The 14,093-nt window shown below is 37.6% G+C and overlaps 1 protein-coding gene across 1 annotated transcript in view; it reads left to right on the top strand.

Annotated features, from left to right (window-relative positions):
• SEC23A (SEC23 homolog A, COPII component) overlaps window positions 1–11,240 on the top strand; it is a 49,525-nt gene extending 38,285 nt beyond the window's left edge. The window contains exons 16-20 of the mRNA XM_077819095.1: window positions 617–778; window positions 3,839–3,925; window positions 4,793–4,948; window positions 5,519–5,584; window positions 9,763–11,240. Coding sequence (XP_077675221.1) covers window positions 617–778; window positions 3,839–3,925; window positions 4,793–4,948; window positions 5,519–5,584; window positions 9,763–9,852 — 561 coding nt within the window. The 3' untranslated portion in view covers window positions 9,853–11,240. The remainder of the gene's footprint in view (window positions 1–616; window positions 779–3,838; window positions 3,926–4,792; window positions 4,949–5,518; window positions 5,585–9,762) is intronic.
• The last annotated feature ends 2,853 nt before the right edge of the window (window positions 11,241–14,093 follow it).

Genomic DNA, 14,093 nt, shown 5'->3' with positions numbered 1-14,093 from the left:
AAATTGATGAGGAAACACTTCACTGATGTTTTGTTAGTTTAATGCAGCTGAGCTTAAAAGGAATTGTGCATTTAGTAAATAACCATTTCCAGAGCACTATTAAACCCTGTTGAATCTGGACTTTCCATTGAACTCAAAGCACCTCCAGTGTAAACTGGCTGCAGTGTAGAAACATTGGTCCAGCAATAAAGGGTTTGGGCTTTCCATTTTGAACTGAAAGGTCCAAATTTGCAGTTGATAATAATTGTATTCCTTCTCATAGTAAAACTGCTCTTTGCCCAGTTTCTGTGTTTAAAACATAGTACACTAACTCCTAAAAACTGTACAGTTAATTTACACATGCTATTTTAGTAAAGATTATAACAGTATAGAATATTCTGTTTTAGGTATAAATATAGGGGAGTGAAGAGATGTTAAACTCTCCTTTTTGTGCCTACCCATTTTGAGAATAACCTTACTTTATTTTCATAGAAAAGTGCAATGTTAAATTATTTGAGATGCAGTTTTGTGGGTGGTACATTTGTAATGTTGCACTGCCTAGTAGTTTGTTAATTTTATTGGAAACATATTTTTTCCACTTTATTTGTTCAACCCTGTAGGACTTTTTGTTTTGCAGTTTATGTTTCACTTAAGGAGGTCCCCTTTCTTGCAAGTCTTTAACAACAGCCCTGATGAGAGTTCATACTATCGTCATCATTTCATGCGTCAAGATCTAACCCAGTCACTTATCATGATTCAACCAATCCTCTATGCCTACTCTTTCAGTGGACCTCCAGAGGTATGACAATGTTTAATTCAACTATAGGGCAAAAGTGCACTAGATGTGGAATTTTGTATTCATGGCTGTGTTGCAGATATTTATGTAAGTATTAAAACAACCTTATGCATCATCGCCTGTGAAAGTGTGTGTGTGTAATGTATTTTATATAAAACAGAAAATTGTGAGCAAGGCAGCTATGTGAACAATGAAATCTGATTATTGCACAATAGCCTCAAGAGCATAACTCGCTTTTTTGTATGATGGCATTCCAAACCAAGACACATGGGATGAAATTCTGGACCCTTTCAAGTCAAATGGGAGTTTTGCCTTTGATTTCAATGACATCAGGATTTTCCCCGTGGTATAGACCTATTTTTAACCCTAGGTTTTACTTTTTAGTAGGTGTGATGGATTTTACACAATTACTAGGAAAAACAAAATTTCAAGGCTGTTTATGAAAGGTGATGTCATAGTCCTACCATATATCTCACCCAGAACTGACCCCCTGCATTTTCATACAGTTGACTATAGTTAATTAGCGTATTGCAGTCCTATTAGTTACACTGCAGCCAATTTTGCAAACCCAAGAATTCTGGCTAGTTTAGATATAATGTAGGCGAGTTTCCAAAGCTTTAGTACTTATTAGCCCCAAACTATTAGATCCCATATCCTGAGTACCCTGCATTCCATTTTGAAATGGATTTACCAGAAGCTACAGTAATAGTCAAGTGAAACAAATACCTTTCTGCAAACATTTTAAAACAACTTTTGTACATAGAGAATAATACTTGGATGATTTTACACACACACACTAAATAATTTATTATTTGGAACAGATAAGATACAAGACAGTCTCTGCTCGAGCAAGCTAGTAATCTAGAAAAATTCTGAGTCAAATTCAATCTTAGTGTGTGAAGCAATTCCACTGAAGTCAATGAAGTTGCACCCAGGTATGCCAGTGAATTTGGCCCTGTCTTTTCATTGAAGTTATAATGGCTTCATGCTTTCTCATGTGGTTAGATCTCCACACTACAAAATAAAAACAATGAGGAGTCTTTGTGGCACCTTAGAGACTAACAAATTTATTTGGGCATAAGCTTTCGTGGGCTAGAACCCACTTCATCAGATGCATGGAGTGGAAAATACAGGAGCAGATATAAATAAATGAAAAGATGGTTGTTGCCTTACCAAGTGTGAGGTCAGTCTAATGAGATAAATCAATTAACAGCAGGATACCAAGGGAGGAAAAATAACTTTTGTAGTGTTAGTGAGAGTGGCCCATTTCAGGCAGTTGACAAGAAGGTGTAAGTAACAGTAGGGGGAAATTAGTATTGGGGAAATTAGGTTTAGGTTTTGTAATGACCCAGCCACTTCCAGTCTTTATTCAGGCCTAATCTGATGGTGTCCAGTTTGCAAATTAATTTCAGTTCTGCAGTTTCACATTGGAGTCTGTTTTTGAAGTTTTTTTGTTGAAAAATTGCCATCCGATGAAGTGAGCTGTAGCTCACGAAAGCTTATGCTCACATAAATTTGTTAGTCTCTAAGGTGCCACAAGTCCTCCTTTTCTTTTTGCAGATACAGACTAACACGGCTGCTACTCTGAAACTTTTAGGTCTGTTATTGAGAGACCAGAGAGCTTAAAGTGTTCTCCTACTGGTTTTTCAATGTTATGATTCCTGATGTCAGATTTGTGTCCATTTATTCTTTTGCATAGAGACTGTCTGGTTTGGCCAATGTACATGGCAGAGGGGCATTGCTGGCACATGATGGCATGTATCACATGGGTAGATGTGCAGGTGAATGAGCCTCTGATAGTGTGGCTGATGGTGTCCCCTGAATAGATATGTAGACACAGTTGGCAACGGGCTTTGTTGCAAGGCTAGGTTCCTGGGTTAGTGGTTCTGTTGTGTGGTGTGTGGTTGCTGGTGAGTATTTGCTTCAGGTTGGGGGGCTGTCTGTAAGCAAGGACTGGCCTGTCTCCCAAGATCTGTGAGAGTGAGGGATCGTCCTTCAGGATAGGTTGTAGATCCTTGATGATGCACTGGAAGCTGTAGGTGAAGTAACATCAGTCTAGTCACAATTTTCTTTGTCCGTTTTTTTGTACAATCAATACTTTGAGGTATCTCTATCATGATATATCCTGTTGCCTCACATGACATCAACACATAGTGGCAACATTAAAAGCCTTCCAGTTGCCTTTTTAAGTAATAATACCTCAGAATTCATATATGCCTAGGTATTCAATATACAGAATATAGAGCAACATAGACAATACTATAGTACTATTATCTAATTGCAAAAGTAAGGCTGTAAGGAAAATATGTTCCAGGATGAAAACTGTTTCTTTACACACTGAAGCATCTTTAAAGTAGTGACATGCGGGCCCGCTTGCGGGGGGCAGTTGCCCAGGAGCATAGGCAATTTAAAAGGGCTTGGGATCCCTGGTCTCTTTTAAATCACCTGGACAGGACACAGGGCTCCTAGGCGCGCACGGGGTAGTACCGGCAGTGGCGAAAAGTGCAGGCGCAGCACCGCCTAAATGTCAGGCAGACTGCGTCCGCGGCTTCTACATGTGTGTACCAGTCGCCGCATGTGATAGCTCCACGCCCACGTGGCGGCACCACGCCTGGCCAGCAGCAACGTGGGGCCCGGCTCCAACGTACCCTGCACGAATCAAACCTCAGCCATCCCTTTCTAGGGGGCTCATTGACTGTTCTGCTCTGAGGCCCGGAATTGCTGTGGGTGGGCCTGGTGACATGGTATTGATAAAATGGAGGTGTTTGAAAGACAAAGCAAAGGCACAGTGATGAAATAATTCTCCCAACTCTCGACTTCTGTATTTACTTTTTTACATTACATGTTCATGAAATATTGTGTATTTGGAATCAAGCAGTCTAATTTTAAAATGAAATTATGAGGGTTGTAGATATGTAATTTTGAGAAGTAACGATGCAGAACTAGTAGTAATTTTAAAGAAAAGCATTTCCTAAAATTTGGTGATCTGTTCAAAAAGGCTTGTAAAATACTTAGTTTACTCTGTTCTGCATATTCAACTGAATTTTTTCCCCTTTATCTTAGCCTGTTCTTCTTGATAGCAGCAGCATTTTGCCAGATCGCATTCTTCTTATGGACACCTTTTTCCAGATCCTTATTTATCATGGAGAGGTAAGATCCAGTCATTCTTATGTATACATCCTGCTCATCGTAGAAATATTCTGTTACCAAACTAAGGCCCTAATTTTGCAAGCATTTACTACAGTACTTGACTGTGTTTACCTGAGTAGAACCCGATAGAGCTACTTGCATGCATAAAATTAAACATGTATATAAATGTTTGGAGGATTATGGCCTAATATGGTTTAATATAGTGGCACCTGGTATTACTTGCTATTTCCGTTATAAATCTTGTTTTTCAAGGGGGTTAAGGTTCATTTTCTTCCGCACACCTCAAGCTAAAACTTGTCCTACATGGTATCAGCATGCTAAATTTTTATGTAGAACAGCAAAAGGTTTTTTTTTTTGTACTTTTGGACACATTATTCCTATTATTATTTATTTATTCTGTGCCTTAGGTGTGCATGACATTTTACAGGAAATAAGATTGGTCCCTGACCTGACAAGTTTACAGTTTAGCACAGCTAAGCCTGACAAACAAAGGTGGGCAAAAGTATGGGCAAGGGCAATGGCTACAAAAATAAAAGTTTATAGTACCTGCTTTTGTTACATACACGTTTTGTTAGATTTTGTGTTTAGAGAGTCAGTTTTATAAGTTAATAGGTATTAATAGTTGGAGGGAGCAAAGTCTAGCAAGAGGGCAGGAATGGTAGAGTAGAGGTGAGCATTGGAACATTCCCCTCTGAAAGTCCTATTTATATCAACTGTATTGTGAAAATGGATGACTGTCTTTTTGTTCTGTGTTTGTACAGCACCTTGCACAATAGTGTCCTGGTCCATGATTGGGGATCCCAGGTACTATGATAGTAATACAAATGATAATAATAATGAGTGCTTTTTAAATTTTTTATTCTCTAGACCATAGCTCAGTGGCGCAAGTCAGGCTACCAAGACATGCCAGAATATGAAAATTTTCGCCATCTGTTACAAGCTCCAATAGATGATGCCCAGGAAATTCTCCATTCCAGATTCCCAATGCCCCGGTACATTGATACAGAGCATGGAGGAAGCCAGGTACAGTGAATTGTGTACATTTAAGAAATGAGGTGTCATTAGTGTCTAAATTAAAGATACTATAAATGTTCATTTAATTATTAAAATAAATTTAGTGGATAGATATATAAATGGTGACTTAGCAATTAGGAGGTTGAAATTCTGACAGAAATAAGTATGTAGAAGTAACTTGTTTAATGCTTGATTCCCTTTTTTAGACACTATTATTCTTCCATTCATTTTTGGATTTTGAAACATTTCTTAGTATTCTATTATTTACATTTATTTTACTAGGTTTTTCTTTAAAAAAATTAAATTTTCCACAACTTTGAAAAGTTGTCAACATCTCAAATTATTTGTGTGATGTAGCTATGGAATCCAGGGATCTTTACGTTTTGGTTCACATTCACTGTCACTTAGAGCATACTCACTTTTCCCTACAAAAACTTAACTTTACCAAAAAGAAAATACTAAGAAAATGACAACCCTGCATGCTTTGCTTCAGATAATCAAGGTAAAATTCTGTAGCTACAAGATTTATTTTGTTTTAAATTTAGTGATTTATTTCCTCTTTGGTTTATGTTTTCAAAGGCCCGCTTCCTGCTTTCTAAAGTCAATCCCTCTCAGACTCACAACAACATGTATGCCTGGGGACAGGTAAGCATACAAAACATTGTGCTAAGCTTATCTCAGTGGTGAATATGCTTGAGGGAATTTTTTTTTTCTATGTTCAGAGTTTCCCAGCTTTAGACACAGTGAAATATTAGTTGCATACAGGCAGTAATGTCCACAGTTAAAACGAAATGAGAAAAAAATACAGTATTCTTGGCCGCCACTTAGAACTACCAAGATTAAAGCGAAGATGCATCATTGCTACTTTATTCCCCTGAAAAAATTGGTCCAGTTTACTGCTTGGAAACTTCTCTTAGGCTTGAGTTGAGATGTCTTCCCAAATCAGACACTATCTTCAAATTCTTTACAGTGAAAAGAATGCTGATGAGAGGGCACTAATCCTTGGGCAAAGAATTTTTTGCATCCAGAAAAATCTGTTATTCATCTCAGCAATATAGTTCAGGAATTGATCACCAAAAAGTGCCAGAAAACTGTCCTACAAACTGATAGACTCTGAGATTAAGGTTTAACAAGGGTGGGGCAGTGGACCAGTATTTTATTGATACTTGATTTTATTGATAATTTGTTAGTCTCTAAGGTGCCACAAGTACTCGTTTTCTTTTTGTGAATACAGACTAACATGGCTGCTACTCTGAAACCTACCATTGATACTTGGGTTTCCCATGGTCCAGGCTGCCATTGAGTAACCAGGAAAATTAACTTTTCAAGTCCTAGCTCCAGGAAGAAAGCTTATTAAATATACAGAAATTCAGGAAGTAGGGCTACCTACAGCAATTCACTTTCCTGACTCTGTTGCAGCCATAACAGCTCTGCACCCCAATCCCCTACCCTCCCTTCCAGCTTTGAACTTTGTAACAGGAAAAGAAATATAACTATGGGTAAATGCTAAGTTAGTGGCATTGTCAAACAAAAATGTACTGACATTAGGTATGTACACGCTTCTGTTGTTGACCAAAACAGCAGAAGCTCTTGCCAAGTAGTCTGATAAAGGGCATATTCAGTCCGAAACATTAACGAGATGTCAAAGTATTTCTCCAAATTTATAATGTAACCAAAACCAAACTTTGACCCAATTTGAAAACTAAGTAACTGTATTTGAGGCCAATGTTATTGACATAGACTCAGCTGCAAAGTAAAAATAGAATTTTTCACATTTCCATTGACACTGTATTATATAATTTCTGCATGAACTCCTGCAAGGTTAGCTTTCAGTTACTTGTGCAAACAGACTTCAGCCGAATAAACTAGTCCGTTTATCACATGATACATGCCATTTTTTTCAATTTTAAACTTAATTAATTTTGCTTTTAACCTTTCCCTGAGTTATGTGGGTTGTTTCTTGTAATTCTGGCTGATGTCTGAATTGGTGAAAATCACCAATAAAATTTGATACTCCACGTTGCCCTGAAGAGGGCACCTGCACACCATTGAAACCGTGTTTCAGGAGGCAATGAGTCATATAGTTTACACTTTAATATCTAATTGGAAGTGAAGATTTTTCAGACTTTGGCCCTGTATGTGCATTTACTGTATTTAAAACATATTCAGAAAAAATAACTTAAAATTTCAGTAGAGAGTTCCATTGTATTTACTTGAAAGTACATCTTCAAATTACTCTTTAAGCAATTGTAATAGTTTAATTTGAACTGGTACAAGATAATATCTAGCTGTGCTTGTCACTGCTTTCAACTGTACTCTTTCTTTAGTGGTGACTGGGCATTTTACAGTTTTTAAGAGAAAAAGCTGCATACAATTTCTTAAGTCTCTACTAATGCCAAACTTCTTGGCATCAATATATCTGCCTGTGTTAAATTTAAATTTTGTATATATTTGCATGCCGCAGTGCTGGGTTTTTAAATGAATAGAAATTATATATTCAGTCTGTGCAAAAACAAAGCTAATTTTCATGTACTTCTCAGTTTCATACAATGAAACCTTGCTAGTTTTCTCACTGGTAAACTATAGAGCCCAGAATTCTCAGTAGACAAAGTGTTCGATTTGTTGTTTACTGAGCTACTCTCTAGATGGTCTTCAGCTACATTAGTGTTGGATTATTAGGTGATGTCGAGCTCTCTTCCAATTTAAAAATTGTGGAGTGGTGAGTCACACTCTCACTCCTTGATGACAGTCTATTTGTAATCCTGTTGCTGCTCCTTGCACAAGGAGTTCAGACTAAACTACTAAACCCGACTCTGCCACTGATCACTTTGGGGCTTCGGCCAGTTCTAAAAAAATGTCTACTAATTTTGAGTGCCCTAATTTAGACACCTGTTTCCTGATCATGAAAAGTGTCACAAACACTCATTCAGTTCACTGACTTTCGTTGGAGTTATGAGTGTTCAGTGTCTCTGAAATGAAATCTTAGTTGTGTCAAGGTAGGCATGCAAAGACAGGTACCCCAAAATAGTGAGCATTTTTGAAAATGTGGCCTTAACCTCTGTGGTCTGTCTGTTTTCTTCATCTGTATTATTATTTGCATTTTTATAGTGCCTAGAAGCCACAGCCTTGGACTAGGACCCCACTGTGCTAGGCACTGTGCAAACACAGAACAAAAAGATGGTCTCTGCTTCAAATAGCTTACAGTTTGTAAGAAAAAATATCATAGATGGACAAATAGACAGATAGATGGGGGAGTACATGAAGACAGTATAGGTCAGCATAAGAGGCAGTGGCCTCAGCACAACCACAGCCTAATTATTCTCAGGTTTTTTGTAGTCATCACAGCAAAGGAGGGTTTTAAGGAGGGATTTGAGGGAGGACAATGAGGCAGCTTTGCTGGTGTTTATGGGGTGCTCCTCCTGCTCCTCTGTAAAATGGGTATAATGAGACTGAGCTTCTTAAAAGAGGTCTTGTGAGCTTTAATGTTTTCAGAGCTGCCAGGTCTGTTGTTTTTCTTTATGTACTACAGGTTTTGGCCTTTTTACATGGAAACTTGAGCAATTTGCCAATTTTTTTCTAATGCTCGGCTCATTGCTTAGTATAGGCAGATCTGATATGAAATCAGAGAACCACTTGTATGTGTTTTAAAAATAGTGCTCACTAAAATGTTGAAAATTTACTGTCTGTTTCCTTGACTTCTTAGCTCTCTAAGGCTTTCTCCCAAGTGAGTCCAAGCAAATATGTCTCTTCAATATCCACACTCAGTTTTTTCATTTCATCCTCTGAAAGCTTGTATTTTGCCATGAGCACTTCACAGTGAACTTCTTGGAATTCTTCAAATTGTTCCCTGAGGTCAGAGAGCAAAGAAAAGAAAAATGGGGAGACTGCATCTTTTTGATCCCTGACTCTGCAGTGTGTATGACCTTTAGATATCATTACCAGTTTTAAGAATCGCAGAATGGAACGGCTGTTTAGCTCTGAGCCAGCATCCATTGAAGTCTATGGAAAGACTTCTCCATTTGGGTATGTCTATAGTGCAATCCTGGGGTGTAATTACAGCTTATGTTGATGTTCCCGAGCTGGCTTGGGTACTGGAGCAATGGACTATACTAGCACGCCTGGAATGTATTACTCATTTGGAAGCTTGTGCTGCCCGGCTTCACTGCTTCTGTACTCAAGCTAGCTAGATCTATACATGGGAGCGACATGAACGTCAATGTGTAGACATACCCCTTGACTTCAGTGGGCATTGGATCAGGCCCTGGGCAGCTTGCTGTCTTGTTTCCCATTGATATTTTGGGTGTGTGTGTTAAATCATAGTTAATTTAGTGGTGGTAGTAACAGGCATTCCTCTGTCTTTCTATTTTTTCTTATTTGGTGCACTAAGATAGGAACAAGAAAAGGAGTACTTGTGGCACCTTAGAGACTAACCAATTTATAGGAACAGTGTCGGACATATGGCATGACTTTTTAATTTTCTCTATAAAATGTATATTCAATATTTGTCAGCTATCTAAAACTTTAGGCTTCCCACAAATACATTTAATTATCTCCCCACATTATGTCTTGTTGCAGAATCTGTTTAAAATGGGAAGGAATATAGTTGTGATGGTTTATACTTGAATTTATGCAAATATATTAAATGTATGTAAACCTACAATCTCTAGCATTTTTGTCAAAATGATGTTTGTAAAGCCCTTTAAAAATATTAAATGATTATTTTACAGAACATACTGTGCATTAAAAATTGTTTTTTCCAACTACACTTGCTTCATAATTAATATAATCTAATGAATTCTCCTTGTTTTTACTTTCTCTTGGAGGAGTCTGGAGCACCCATTCTGACTGATGATGTCAGCTTGCAAGTCTTTATGGATCATCTGAAGAAACTTGCCGTCTCTAGTGCTGCCTAAAAATGATGCAACACATTACAGACACTGACAAGCTGAACTATATTTCGGCTTTCTTTTTCCTTTTCATTGTGTCTGCAAACAGAATGCTGTGATATGCACAAGCTGCCTAACTAGATTTCAAAGTGGTGTAGTTTTCAAGAAAGCATTTGTTAACAGCAAATGTCTTAATGGAATATAATTAGAGGAAAAAGAACAAAGTCTTTTTGGTTACCATGATGATTTATATATATATTATTTTTAGACCATTGAGGATAACTTTGAAATGTGATATTTTTTTAAATGGTTGAGAATGTGACTCTGCCTTGCACTACAAAGACATGTTAAACATTACAAAGGAAGTCTATAGTGGCACTGGGCTTTCTAGATTGCCTTGTGACTACTTCTCTTTACTAATTTTGAACAAAAAGCAAACAAAGATACAGAAAAAGCATATAAAATAAACTCACTCTTTCTGACTTAGTCTACAGAACGTTTAATTTCTTCAATAATCAGTTATGTTTGTGTGGTGATTATTTAGGAAAAAAATATTCTTTCAAGTATTGACTTCATGTTTATTTTTTACCTTTGCTTTTTTGGTAACAGATTGTTTCCTTCCTTTCCTCATTTAAAGAATTTGAGCACAATTTAAAAAAATCAGTTCTTGTCCAAAGCGTAAACCTGACAATCCACGTTATATCTCTGCCAGTAATTCTACGCTATTACAGTTAGTACTGTCAAACACTACCATACATGAATATACTTAAGGCAAAGGAGAATAATATCAATGCATTTTAGATTGTTCTAAGAAAAACCCTACACTACAGTTGTGAAGTGATTAGAAATGTAGTCTTGATTTGTCTTAGCCAGAAAATTTACTTTTTCCCTAGGATACATAGATTTTTTTTGTTATAGTCTTATAATAATATTTACTCTGATGTGTGGCACTACACATATGCTTTTTTGTTTCTGCTTCCTTTTTGTTATAAATTCAGTAGGCTGCAAATTTTTGTTGAAACAGTATTATGCATTATATGCCATAATTGTAATAAATTTAGTGATACTCTGTTCTTGATTTTTTTTTGTAAATTAATGTGTTCACATTTACTGTTTAAAGTTTACATATGGAACAGATGTTTACATTGCTGATGCTATTTTGACAAGCAAAAATATAAAATTTGGTAGTGGATAAGAACATGTTATACAATGACTGAAGGAAGAGAGATAATTTTGACCTAGAAATCCAGTTATATGCTCATGAGATAGGCATGAGTTTTCTCCTGTTTGTCTGTAAATTCTGTAAAACTTGATGAAATCAATAGCTCTTAGTTTTATTTCCTTAATTTTCTTTTATCTAAATGAGATTATATCCAGGCCAAAAGAAGCTCAAATAAAGCATACCTTTTCTCTCACTGTTTTGGTATTTACTTAACTGTTGGTAGAGTATATTTACATCTGATAAACTTTTGTCTAAAAGCAGATGTGGTACTAAAGTTGGAGATAATGAAAGTCATAACAACGTCACATATTTTGTATATTTACAGAATTGTATAATTTTGCTGCTGTAGCCATCAAACTTTCAGCTTAGTTTCTAGAAATACAGAAAGGGCCCAAATCACTGACAATTTAGGTAGCATGAATTGTGACAGTTCTTGGGGTACCCAGGACTGTGTGAGTTTATTATTCCTGCCTCCAGTGAAAGGGTGTCTTCCTTGTGGTATCTGGGTGTCAGCTTCCTGACACTGCCTGCTCTTCAGCCACTCAAGCACTCTCCTCTGGGCTAGGCAAGCCCTTCCTTTGCCTTGCAGGTTAACGATAAGTGCACCCCAATCCTCGAATCTCTTTGAATCATTCCCCTGTGATATCCAGCCCCTGACACCAATTACTCACAGAATTTCTAGATCCTTTGCACCCAAACGTTCAGCTTGCCACAGTTTACCATTTTTACCTTAAACCAATGCTTTTGTCAACCATGCAGCACTTGTAAGCATTAAATACAAAAATTTTATTTAGAAAAGGATAAAGATTTAACAAGGAACAAGAGAGAATGGTGGAAACAAGTGTTTACAATAAAAAACAAAATCATAAAATGCAAATCTGGTCCACACTTATCAATAGTTACCTCTCCTATCTAAGAACATAGATTTCCCTCTCAAAGTTCAGTCTTGCAGAGGTGGCTGTCTTCTCAAGAACCAGGATCCAAATGTTCGTGAAAGCACCCCCTTTTGCCAGGGGTTTTCCTCAGTGAATGGATCCAGAGTACCTTTCCCCACACTTTGTTATATTGAAAACAGCCTTTTATTTCTATTCACAGTCAGGGCAAACCCCTCCGTCATTGTTCAGTTTCTTTTCTATCTTGGGTCATCTCTAAGACACTGTCAAGGGTGATTCCCCACTCTGGCACTTTGAGTGCAGAAGGTGGGGGCCTACAAGGATTCTAAAAATTAATACTGGTCATTCCAGGCTTGTATTAAACTCCCGAGGTTGCAGCTTCTCTCTGACCTTGGATGGGTAGATGCTGCCACCACCCAAATGCAAAATGCCTAGGAACCCAGGAATGCGCACTTGAGAATTCCTTCCTGTGGGGTACCCTAAAGCCCTTTCACCCTCCCTCCAGGGAAGAGCTGAGAAAGAAAACAGCTGGAAATTAGCTGTTGCCCCCAGCTAATTAAACAACATATGCACAAACCTCTTAGGACACCAAAAATCCAATCCTGTTCTTAAAAAAGGTAAATGTTATTAAAAACAAAAAGAAAATACATCTGGAACTTAGGCTTTTGCAAGATTTTAAAAAAACCCACTTACAAAAATTAAACATCAAGAATAACCTTCTTGAGGCCCAGCTAAAGGTTACAAGCAAAACAAAAGCATTTGGGGTTAGCACAGAGGAGTCCATAAGCCAATAAGAAATAAAAATAAACCTAATTGCATCTTTCTAGACATTTTCTGATTTATGAGTAGGTTTTAGGTATGATCTGATGATTTCCATACCTGCCAAAAAGCTTTTTACAGCATAGTCCCAGCCCTGTCTCTGCTCTGTCCCCTCTCTCTGGAGAACAACAACAGAACAAACGAAGGGAAGTTTTCCCCAACTTTAAAAAGCCTTCCCATTGGCTCTTTTGGTCAGGTGCCCATTCCTTTCCTGTTACCTGTGGACTTTTTAACCCTTTACAGGTAAAGCAAGTAGAGAACAGCTACTAAGACAGATTTTATAGCTAACTGGCTGGCTGGGTGTCCATAAAACGGATCTACCCCCCACTTCATTTATCACAGACACATTACCATCGGATGCCTAATTTCTACTCCAAGTCCATAAAACATACTTTCAATAGAAATACATTATTCCTTAAATATTATCTGTACATATATGTTGCAGTGATTGAATCTTGACAAAGTTAGGAGCTATAGATACTTTACATGTTACTCTTTATGGAAAAATATCCTGCAAGACATGTTTGGTTTAATGAGTTTGTCAGGTCTTAGGTGAGAGCTGTTGTAAAGAACAGGGGACCCTTTGCCAAGAAGGCTCTTTGTCACGTACCAATTCAGAAGCACTTCAGACTGTTTGCTTTTTAATACTTCAGCTCTTAACATTATATGGGTCTGTTTCGCTTGGCACACTTTTTTTAAAATGGAAGCACTGTTTAATAAATGAATATATTTACATAGGTTACTGCCAGAACAGGTTAATAAGTAATTTTTTTATAATTCAGAAGTGTCAAAAATGTGCTAGGTGCTTTCCAGGTATGAAGGAAGGGGACTGTCCTTGCCTTAAAGTGCATATAACTTAAAAAGGCTTGTGAACTTGTGCCTCACTACAGAACCTAATACCATACTAATATGGAGAACTAGAAGAATTCTTTTGCCAACTCCACCCCAAAGAAGTCTTTCATAACAAAGACACCAACATCCACAATTACCACATTGTAAGACTGGGGCCATCACCTCGGTGATATGTCCAACTAACCACTACAACCATGGCATTAGCATTGTCTCACACTGAAGCAGAGCATAATCTGATATCGCAGTCACCACAGCCATACACTTTCTTCTGTCTCCACACTTAGGTGTGAGGTCCCTTGCCTGGCCAGAAATCAAATGTCATAGAACCATAGGGTTAGAAGGGACCTCAAGGATCATCTAGTCTAACCCCCTGCAAAAAGATGCAGGATGCGTCATGCCTCTTCTCAGCTGCCACAACATAGCTTCCCCAGCTGAATGATACTTCCCACACTGGTATTATACAAACAAGCCATGCTGCTATG

The sequence above is a fragment of the Eretmochelys imbricata genome, chromosome 6, assembly GCF_965152235.1.
Source record: "Eretmochelys imbricata isolate rEreImb1 chromosome 6, rEreImb1.hap1, whole genome shotgun sequence".
Classification (NCBI taxonomy): Eukaryota; Metazoa; Chordata; order Testudines; family Cheloniidae; genus Eretmochelys; species Eretmochelys imbricata.
Note: the sequence above shows the minus strand (reverse complement) of the source record. Positions and strands in the feature narration are given on the sequence as shown.